At 33.3% G+C, this 11973-nt stretch overlaps 1 protein-coding gene across 1 annotated transcript; it reads left to right on the forward strand.

Moving 5' to 3' along the window:
• The first annotated feature begins 3 nt into the window (after positions 1 to 3).
• Positions 4 to 10614, forward strand: LOC122586053. Its single transcript, XM_043758167.1, has 2 exons — positions 4 to 144; positions 9091 to 10614. The coding sequence occupies exons 1-2, from the start codon at positions 4 to 6 to the stop codon at positions 10612 to 10614; spliced, it is 1665 nt and encodes a 554-aa protein (XP_043614102.1).
• The last annotated feature ends 1359 nt before the right edge of the window (positions 10615 to 11973 follow it).

Raw genomic sequence — 11973 nt, forward strand, 5'->3', positions numbered from 1 at the left:
ATTATGGAAGATCTTCACATTCCTGTGAAACTTCCAATTGATTTATTCTGTGACAATAAGTCTGCCATTTTAATTGCTCAAAATCCTGTTAACCATGAAAGGACCAAACGCATAGAAATTGACATTCACTTGATCAGAGAGAAGGTAAGTGCAGGAATCTTAAAGATCAATAAAATTGAGTCTGCTTCTCAAAATGCATACATTTTCACCAAAGGGTTGGGTATTAAGCAACATAAGTATCTTACATCAAAATTCGGCATGATCAATGTATTTCAAGTAAAGGATTGAGGGGGGATGTTAATTTATCAATCCTTACTTGATTCAGTTTGCCTTGTTATTTACTCTTTATGTTGAGTATGTTTTGTACGACTTGAAACAAGTAAGCATGGGAAGCTCAAGGGTTGATTCTGTCACATGGAATACTTCTGGACCAAGTTTACAAAGGAATCTGAAGTCGTGCTAGAAGTGCAAACTCAACAAACTTGAACGACCTTGTGACAATCTTTTGATGTGACCGTTTGATAGATCCAAGGCCTATAAACGCAGCCTTCGAATGTTTTTCATTCCATTCTCTTGACAGTCATTTTCAATGTGTAAGATGTAGTGGCTGTACAATTGAATCATGTTTTCTTTTATTATCGTTGTATTGTTATTTCAAAAGTAGTTTATGGATGTTTATTCTGGATTGGAAAATTATTTATGGAATTTGATATTTAGCCCTACAATTATTTGTCAATCTCAATTTTTAAACAATTATTCAAACTAATAACAGTACGTGACACCCTTTCTCTGCCCAGAAACGCCTAGTCTAAGCATAGTCCAAGAATACAATTTAAATACAAAATATGTAAGACAAATACTTCAAGGAAGTATTAAATGAAATAGTACTTTCTACTAGTGCAATCAAAGGGAAGATTGTGTTTGGATTTGCAAAACAAAAGTACTAAGTCAATGCATGGGATGTGAAGTAGTACGTGTCCGTAGGAGGAAATGCCATGGTAGATATGATCGGTGACAGGATCGGGACTACGTACTATTTTAGAGTGGAAGAAAAAAAATTAAAGCAATGAATTAAAGAAAAAGTAACAAAGGAAATGTCATGGTAGATATGATCGTGACAAGATCTGAACTATTTTAGAAACTTGTTTAGAAGACAGCTCTGATGAGGATATCACTAATCACTAATTATATCGATCGATCAATAGCATATAAAATTCTCGTGGTAAGGGATGCTCGCAAGATCAATTTTGGCCCATGTAGTGCTATTCAGTTGATTAATATTTTTTAAATTGAAATTTTCATTTAAAAATCGTATGAAAATAAAATAAAAAAAATAGGCCCAACACACAATAATTTGAAATCGTATACAATGTGTTTATAATTGCTCACATAATCTCTAACCTTTAAAATTTCATTTACCCACTTAATTAAACTAGATAATATCATAAATACTCATTTTAAATACTTTCCCCATCAATCCATCAGACAAACCATTTATTCATATATAATATTAATTAAAACCTAAGCGCTTTTAATAAATACTAGAAAACTATGCCCGCACGATGCGACGGTGGTGGCGGTGACAAGTTGTGGTGGCGGTGGTGCCGATGTAATGGTGGTGCGGTAGCGACTGTGGAGGCGACAGAGAGTGGTGGTAGTTGTAGCGGCGGCGACGGCGATTGGTGGTGGTGGTGGCGGCGGCGATAGTGGGGTTTAATTTAATGTTGAAGCTTAAAACTCAATGTTGAAACTCAAAATAATTTTTGTGTTATAATATAGAATAAATACTAGATTTTAGACTCATGTCCAACACTGGACACGAGATTTACGATATTAACAATATTAGATCTTCATACATTTAAGTTACAAAAGCTTACAATTTTAAAAAAAAACACGGTTTTAAGTGTTATATTTTGCAAGTTGTAGTACAATAATCATAGAATCCTCACTGTCATTATTAGCCTAGACATATTGATGGAATTTGTATGTCGTAGTCATTTCACAAGGCACATGCTATATATAATAATTTCTCCATTATAATATATTTTGAAACAAATGTACTCATAATGTGATATTATTAAGAAAAATAATTAAGAATTGAAATATAAACATATTTGTGATCCCGAACTTGACATTCAAGTATATGTATTTAATCATGATGCGCGTTCATAACACGCATATGATTATTTTCAATCACTTGTTCTATGATAATATGATAACAATTAGGATTGTTTTTTATATTTTTTGGTAACAATAAGGACTCTTCTAATATTTGTTAATAAGTCATTAGGTTTTCAAATAAATATTTTTTTGTAGAAAATATTTCATATATATGTTAAAAAAAATTTATTTAATTAAATGATTGTAAATTTTAAAAAAATTTCTTAAGTTGATGACTAAAAATAAATATAAATTAAGTATTCGGGTTAAAAGGTGTAAATTATTGATGGAAAACAAAAAAGTGTAAATTAATGAGACTTTTTCTATAAATTAATATAAATATTAATATAATAATATATTTGGATAATGATTATTAGGATTTTTAATTTGTAGTTTATCTAAATGATGACATCATCAAAAGTCAATTTGATGAAATCGAACGATGTGATTGGTTAATTAGTCATTAGTTCAACTGTCTTATAGTATATATTAAGATTAAGATAGATATAGATATAAAGATTCCCATTTGATGAAACTCCTAGATTTGTAAAAAACTAAGGGGCGTTTGGTTATAGAAAACACCATTTGTTTTCCATTTTTGTTCTCCAAGAAAACATGGAAAACAGAAAACGCGTTCTAATCATAGTTTTCTAAGAATGTTTTCTAAGAAAACAAAAAACAAGGTTTTCTATTTTCTAAGAAAACTTGAAAACACCTTTTTCTTGTTTTCTATTTTCCATTTTCATTTTCCAATTCATTTCACCCCTTTCTCCTCACAAGTCAACATGTTTTCTAATTTTCTAATTAGAACGCGTTTTCAAAATTTTTATTTGTATTCTAGAAAACAAAAACCCTTTTATTTTCTAGAAAAATTAAAAATGAAAAACTAAAAAATATTTTCTACAACCAAACGCGCCCTAAATGTTATTTAAAAGAAATCAGAAAATTTAAAAGCAACTACAAAAACAAATATGAGAAGTTTCCCATTTAAGAAGGGACATTGCAAGAACAAAAAAACCTTTATTCGTGGGAAGGGACAGAGAAGGTGGAGGCGGTGGCGTATGTTCTTGTGGTGATTCACGCCGGTGGTGTTTGTGATTGATGGAGCTGGGAATGGATAGAGGGGACCGAGAGAAAGAGTGGGTTTTTGGTGTGAGTTTGTTGTGTGTCTGCAATGGTTGATTTGGTAAATCGATTTGCAACATAAAATTACATCAATAAAATGGATGGTATTTTTGATATTACAAAGATCGAAAAAGTTTTTAAAATATAGGTTATTTGGTTTAATAGGTAGTACGGATAAAATAAAAATATATTGGCCATTATTATACCTAATTAATTAAAACTATCATATTGCTAGATCGAGTGGAACAACTATTTGTTGACTCATATTGTAAGTGGAATTTTGATCAGTCCGATAAAAGGAGAGCAACTAATAAACCTTTGGTGCTTTTATACACATTATGCACTACTATACTTAATACAAATGGAAGGCCCTCGAATTGAAAAAAAAAAAAATATTTGTGGGACTAAATAAGACAAATTATTTAGAATAAATATAATGAAATCTTGACTATTAGATTATTATAAAATTGATGTATAAAAATTCATAAATGATATAAATTAATGCACAAAAATGTTCATAATTCATAACAATTTTTAGTTAAAAACTAGATTTTTGACCCGTGTCTCACACTGGATACGGGGTTTACGATATTATCAATATTAGATTTTCATACATTTAATTCATAACAGCTTATAATTTTGAACGTATACGGTTTTAAGTGTTATACTTTGCAAGTTGTAGTACAATTATCACAAGTTCATCACTGTCATTATTAGCTGAGACATATTAATGAAATTGTTTGTCATAGTCATTTCACAAGGCACGTGTTATAATAATTTCTCTATTATAGATATTTTGAAACCAGATGTACTCATAACTTAATATTATTATTAAAGATAATTAGGAATTAAAATATAAATATACTTGTGATCCTGTACTTGAAATTCAAGTATATGTATTTGATCATGATGCAGACTCATAACACGAATAGGTTTACTTTCAATCACATGTCATGAGATAATTAGATAACAATTAGGATTCTTGATTTTAGTGACAATTGAAACTTTAAAAAAATTAAATATAAATACCTTTTGTAACTTTTAAAAAAAATCTCCTCAAGTTGACGTTAAAAATAAATAGAAATTAAGTATTGAAGGCTAAAAAGTGTAAATTATTGATGGAAAACAAAAAAGTGTAAACTAATGAAAATTTTTCTACAAATTAATATAAATAATAATATAATAATATATTTGGATAATGATTATTAGAGTTTTTAATTTATATCTAAATTAAATGATGACATAAGCGAGAGATAATTTGATGAAATTGAGCGATTTGATTAGCTGATAAGTCATTAGTTCAAGTGTCTTATAGTATATATTAAGATTAAGATTAAGATTAATATTAAGATTAAGATTAAGATAAAGATAATTGTTTTATTTGTTTTATTTTAATATTTTTTTATTTGAATTAGAATCGTATATAATTGGAATAATTAGAATAGCGTCAAGCCAAACCAATCACCACACTACCACATCTTTCTTAAGTTGCGGGTCATGTTGTCTTAGTAAATTAAAATGAATCGGTGAGTAAATCTTATTTTTGATTTTTTTTTTTTTTTTGGAGTATCAAATGGACTCGACATAGAAGCCACAAAATTTAATCTGAAAAGAGTTTGGACATAATTGAAAGTTAGATTACTTTATTCTTACATATAGTTGCATTTGATATTAGTGGAGTAAAAGAAAACTGATACTACTATAATTCCATTTAAAGAGCATGTATTTTATTAAAAAGGCATCTAGAGACCTAATTTAAAAAGTAAAAGGTTTTGGATGAGCTTAGTCAGAGATTAGAAAGGTTCACATGAGTGTTCATGAATGAAGACATATCTTAGACCTTTGCCTTGTTGTGGAGGTGTTGAAAATAACAAAGATAGAAAAAACAAATAGCTTAAGGAATTGGTAGTTGGAATGGAATATTATTTTGAGCTTACATTTGCGCTTTTTGCCATTTTGGACAAAAATAGCCAACATTTAAGGTGATGTGAACTACTCGTATTACATTTGTTGGCATTTTGTTCAAGTGAATTATATATGTGCCTTTTTACTACGGTAGACTTCATTTAGCCACTTTATATGTTGGCAACATTACCCAATTTTATATATTATTAAGTTAAAGCCTGTGTAATAATACACGGAATAATAACTTTTTATGATATTATAGTATGAATATAAAGAATAAGAAGAAGTGTATGATGTAGATAGGAATTAGAAAGCAAACCTGATAGCAATGAAACTTATATCTAGACACGAAATAAATATAAAAATTTAAAAGTAAAGCAATAAAATAGGTTGTAGTCAAACAAAATTAAAAAGCATATACATGTACAATTGTGTTGTAATGAAGTGTTTTACTGTTTTAGATGGAAAATGAATTCAGATAAAGTTTTCAATTGAGAGAAAGAATTAAAAATTAAGACGTTCTTGTAAAAATTTATCGTTTTGGATTTAAAAATCTCACCATCCTCGGTATTTTTGTTTACTTAAACTCCCATCATTTATTTTCAACGACCAAAATGAAATATATTCATATCTAAAACACCAATAAAGAGCTAGTAGAATTACAAAGTACAAGAAACATGAATCGATGAAACAAGTTATGGCATACTACTATACTAGTCCCATTACACCATCTCAGTCAGAATTCACCTTTTTAACTTTATTTTTGATCCACAAGAAATAATGAGGGAAGTATAAGAGAGATTTTTAGATCCTATATTTATGACAATCCAACAAAGTTTTGATCTCCCAAAATTGAACAGTTGGATCATCCTCATATTTTTAATTAACAAGTGATTAATAACATCTGGGCCAACATTTTTTACGGTTGAAATTATCTCAGGAGTTTCTAAGGTCGAGTTACAAGGGATGGAACAAAGGACATAATTTCATGTGATGTTTTTCCATTTTTAAATTAAATATTTTTTCATATATCTTTATCCAAGTATATGATGATTGTTGTATGCTTCTAGTATATCTAGAAAAGGTATGATTATATTGTTTTAATGGTAGTGGATTTTAAGCGGCCTAAGAGTCCTGTAGTTTTTAGTCTCACTTAGAGATGTTTAAACGAAGATTAAATTTGTGTGCCGCTTTGGGAAAATTGTTTTGAAACAGTGATTTGGGGAGGGTGTTTTGTCAAACAAATTTTCGAAAAAAAAAATTTATACAACAAGGTAAACCGGCTTTTGAAAAGCCGGGTTCAAAAAAGTAGCCTCAAAACCGGTATTTCAAAAGCCGGCTTCAAAAAAGTACACCCGAAACCGGTTTTTCAAAAGCCGGGTTCAGAACATTGTCAGGTGAACAGGATGCAACAGGGGGATGAAGATAGATTGTATTATGTATTTTTTATGTTTCCATTAATAAATACAAATCTGTAATTTTTATTTGTTTTTATTGATAAGTATCTGTTTTTTTTAATTGATATTTTTAAAAAAGAACAAAGTCGATATAAAACTTGTATCAAAATAATACATACTCAAAATAACGATAATACATAAACGTAGATAAAAATAACACACATTCAAAATACTACATAAAATTCCTAACGGAAACCTTCTTCGGCTAGCAATTTATAATATGTCGCAAAGTCGAGTTCAACAGTTATCTCATCGATGCTTGGTAATGTCGTTTCTAGATACTCGCTATGCATTTTTTCACTTATAATGGCTTCGCTGCCCATTTTTTTTATTTCTTCGATTTTCTTCTTATGCCCGACCTTTCTTTGCTCCAAAACAAGCTTACAATCATTGATTTTGTAGTAAAGTTCATATCCGTTGATATGTCCATTTATATGCATATTCCCATATCGTTTCTAAGTCGTTATAAGCTTAATTATGTGCAATTTACATATATTTGATGTTTTGATGGTATTGTTAAGTGGTGTAGGCTTAGAACAGGTGAAGTGGTTAGAAACAGCTTTCGGAAGACTAGAAGATGCACTAGGATGGTTCATGGACGCATACGAGTGAAGACGGAATGAAAATTACAAGTTTTGGCTGAAAACAGAGTAGGTGCGTCGCACTTGGTAGAGTGGTGTGGAGCATTTTCTTCTCTTGTGGTGCGTCGCATATCGGGTAGGAATGATTTTCGGAAACAAGGCCAGGTGCGCCGCACCTGAAGCTTGGTGCGTCGCACTTGTAGGTCAGTTTGTGAAGACTTTTTGTAAACTCTATAAATACAAGACCATAACCCTCCTATTCGATATACAATCACCTCTAGTCGATTTTAGGGTTCTTTGGGGCTATTCTCAGCAGCTTTTTCGTCCATCAAGGTCTAAGGGTTGTTCGTGAGCTTCAAGGCATTCGGTTGTCGATTTTCTTAGCGTTTACTTGTTTTCTACACATTGGTACAATATGTTCTTCTATATTTTTACTCTTTGTGCTTTGTTTTTGATTATGAGTAGCTAAATAATTCGTCATCCACTGAGATGAAGTGATACATTGAATAATGGTTGCATAAATCTTTTGAATTCAAGTTGATTTGATTTAACGTTGTGTCGTAATCTTAGCTTATTAATTCATTGTTATTTAACTCTTAATTGCGGATAGTTTTTGCATGATCTTAGTGGTAACTAGGTTGTGTAAAAGTTATTTTGATTGCTTGGTTAGAAGCGATTGTTTCTATGACGGGTACGGTAGAAAGTAATTAATAGTTAATAAGAATTAACGGGTTAATGGTTGGCTAGGAAAGTTATCTAAATAGCCAAAACAATTAGTTGGCTAGGAAAGTTATGAAAGGCGTCTTGGGGTACCGGTCTTAGTAATGGAACTAGTTAATTAAGCGAATTGAATAAAGTAACAAACTTGACGGGTACGGGGTGAGTCTTTGTTTAGTTCTCGGTTATAAAATCAACATATTTGTATTGGTTCTTCAATTATATGCAACCTAAATAATGTGTATCATGGAGTCGAAGTGGATGATCTTCTCATCCTATTTGATTTAAAAACAATTTTCTTTTCGATAAATTCTTAGGAATTTCTAACTCTTTCAATCAACTAACTTTTAATATAAAAACCAAGATGACGTGGTGTCTTTAAAAAACCAAACTCTTTCTAAACTACTTAAAACTCGCTAGCTCTTTGTAGTCTCCGTGGAACGAACCTTTACTTACTTTAATCTATATTGCATACGAACGGGTCCACTGCCCGATTGTGTGTGGTATTCGATTCGGAATATTTTTAAGGTTTTTAATTTAACTAGATTTTCACACATCAAGTTTTTGGCGCCGCTGCCGGGGACTAATTTAAGAGCTTTAGTTTGAGATTTCGTAGTTGATCCTTTCTTGTACTCAAGTGCAAGAAAGTTACTTGCTTTCCTAGGTTAATTTTCAATTTCTAGTTTTAATTTTCTGTTTTGTTTAGTTTGTGTAACTTGGTGCGTTTTACGGTTTTCTTTGTTTGTGTTTTCAGGTTTGTTTCTTAGTTAATGACCACAAGGGCTGCCGGTATACCACTAGTAAGTCCTCAATCTAATCCGGGAAAGACGAAGAGACAAGGAAGGAAACCTTCTAAAACTGTTAACCCTTCACCTAGCAAAATAGATTCCTTAAACTTAAACGTTGAAGCCGAAAGTTCCACACCACCGGAAAATAAATAACCAACTCCACCGAAAACTTCACCTAAAAATTCACCAAATTCAACAGCAAACTCCACTCCACCCTCCACACCTCCTACTACACCTAGAAACATGGCCGAAGACATGGTTCATCCCTTTGATAGGACTATTGGGGAAAGTACTCGAGTCATTGCACCTAATAGGGGCTCGGCTATTCGTCCTCCAACTACCGCTCCAAATTTCTAGGTCAAAGGTAATCACTTGTCTCGGGTTGAAGAAAATCAGTTTGACGGGGTTGTTAAGTGGGATCCGTACGATCATGTGGAGAAGTTTGAAAAGGTTTGTCGATTGTTCAAGTATGGGGAGACTCATATGCCACATGTTAAGCTTGACTTGTTTCCGTTGTCTCTCACGGGAGAGGCGGCAAATTGGTATAAGAATCTCGATGACAACATATTTGAAACATGGCAAGAGTTAAGGGAAGGGTTCATTGAGCGGTTCTTTCCGGCTCAATTGGTTGAAACAATGAAGTTGGAGATTCGGGCGTTTAAGCAACTTAGTGGTAAGGATTTGGTAGATGCTTGGAAGAGATTGAAGGAGTTGATGAGAAATTGTCCTGGGCATGGTATTCGATTGAATGAGCACATTCTTATTTTCTTCCGGGGTTTAGATAGCCGTACTCAAAGGGAATTGGATTGGGCTTGTGGAGGTAACATTAATAATGTAACTTACAACGAAGCCTATAAGATTATGGAAGATATGGTTCGTACTAGTGTGATTCGAGAAGCGGGTAGGACTAAACCGGATCTTGTGAAAACGGGAAGAAGAAGTGTGGCTTGGGTGGATAGTGGTGGAAGTAATGATGTTGTGGCTGAAATTAAGGCATTGGCAAGTCACATGGATAAGCAATTTGCAAGCATGGATGGTAGGTTCGGGTTGATTGAAAATGATTTGAAGACGGCGGTTGCGGGTTGTGATATTTGTGGTGATAGGCATTACACGGAAGATTGTGATAAAGCACCACGGAATGAGGAAGTTGATTATGTTCAAAATCAATATCAACCACCGTTTGCAAATCGAGGGCTGTTTCAAAGGAATGGAGCTTATCAAAACCGGTACCAAGGTAATTCTAATTCTAATTTTAATTCTAATGGTGCAGGAAATTATAGGTCCACATTGGGAGCTTCATGGCAAGGAAGAAATCAAGGAGGTCCTTCGGTTCAACCGGTTGAAGTCGTTGATCCAAACGCCGAACTTAGGGATCTTGTGAAGAAGTTTATGGTTGATCAAGACAAGAAGAATGAGAACTACCAAACCGATATCACCGCTTTGAATGATAAGATGAATCAAAATATCAAAAGTCAACAAGCGGCGATCAAGGATTTAGGAGTGAGGCTTGATAGAATGGGTAATTCTAATCATCAACAAGGATCTTTGCCAAGTAATACTCAACAAAATCCTAAGCCTTCCGGTTCGAATGATGAAGGTAATAAGTATCAACACCCTAATGTTAGGAATGAGCATGTAAATGCCAAAACTACTCGGTCGGGTAAGGTAGTTAATTCTCCTATTTCTAGTGCTACTAATGTTCCTACGCAGGTTGATAGTGAGGACGAAGAAGATGAACAAGTTGATGAAGAGATTGTAATGGAGCCGAACCAAGCCGTGAAACCACTGACCGTTCCACTTACATCTACTACACTGGTAGCTAAACCAACGGTTGTTGAACCTGAGGTGAAGGCATACAAGCCTAAGATTCCTTTCCCTTAGAGATTGAAGAAGGATAAGCTCAAGGAACAATACGGTAAGTTTGTAGACATGATTAAATTGGTTTATATTAATGTGTCTTTGGTTGATTTGCTTTCAGGGATGCCGAATTATGCTAAGTTTATCAAGGATCTCGTAACGGATAAGAAGAAGCTAGAGGAAGCTAAGGCTACTGTCCTCAACGCAGAGTGTTCGGCAATTATGCAAAACCAAATCCCTCCTAAGCTTGAAGATCCAGGGAGTTTTCTAATTACTTGTTCTCTTGATGCTAAGCTTACTTGTGATGCTTTGGCCAATATTGGTGCAAGCATTAATTTGATGTCTTTTTCAGTTTATAGGCGATTGTCTTTAGCGGCTCTTAAGCCAACTCGGATGAGCATTAGGCTCGCCGATCATTCCTTTCAATATCCCATGGGGATTGCGGAAAATTTGTGTGTTAAAGTAGGCTATATTGTCTTTTTGGCCGATTTTGTTATTCTTGAGATAGAAGAGGATGCCAAGGTTCCTCTTACTTTAGGCCGACCTTTCTTGTATACGGCCGATGCCATCAATCGTGTTAAGGATAAAATTATTTCGTTAGGCATAGGAAATGATAGAATTTCGTTTTCAATTGATAAAGCTTTGCAACATCCTTATTCTACCGATGATTCATGTTTCAGGATTGATGTAATTGAAGAAGACGAAGCTTTGGAAATGGAATTGATGAGTTTCTTGGACACGGATGAAGGAGAAGCTTTGCTAGCTTGTAGTAAAGAGGAGCAAGTGATGGTTGCAGACATGGTAAGAGAGATTATGGAGGTAAGCACGGATGAATCAATGCCGGAAGATGAGACTTTTGAGGAAATTGAGAGGGATGGTTTGAAGATTGAAACTTCGGTGGACAATCCACTAACCGATTTGGAGCTCAAGCCACTTCTCGAGCACTTGGAATATGCATTCCTTGAAGGTAATTCACTTCTTCCCGTTGTCATATCATCATCACTTTCGGATGATGAAAAAGGTAAGTTAATGACTGTGTTGAAGGCTCATAAAAGAGCCTTTGCTTGGCGTACAACTGACAAACCCGGAATTAGCCCTAAATTTTGTAAACGTAAAATTAATTTGCATGAAAATTTCAAACCAAGTGTTCAAAGACAAAGGAGGCTAAATCCGATATGAAAGATGTCGTTAAGAAAGAGATAATTAAACTTTTAGATGCTGGAATTATTTATCCTATCTCTGACAGTCCATGGGTAAGTTCGGTCCATTGTGTACCAAAGAAGGGGGGAATGACCGTTGTCACTAATGAACATAATGAACTTGTACCTACTAGAACGGTTACCGGGTGGCGGGTGTGTATTGATTATAGGAAGTTAAATAATG

This window comes from Erigeron canadensis, chromosome 1 (assembly GCF_010389155.1).
Source record: "Erigeron canadensis isolate Cc75 chromosome 1, C_canadensis_v1, whole genome shotgun sequence".
Classification (NCBI taxonomy): Eukaryota; Viridiplantae; Streptophyta; class Magnoliopsida; order Asterales; family Asteraceae; genus Erigeron; species Erigeron canadensis.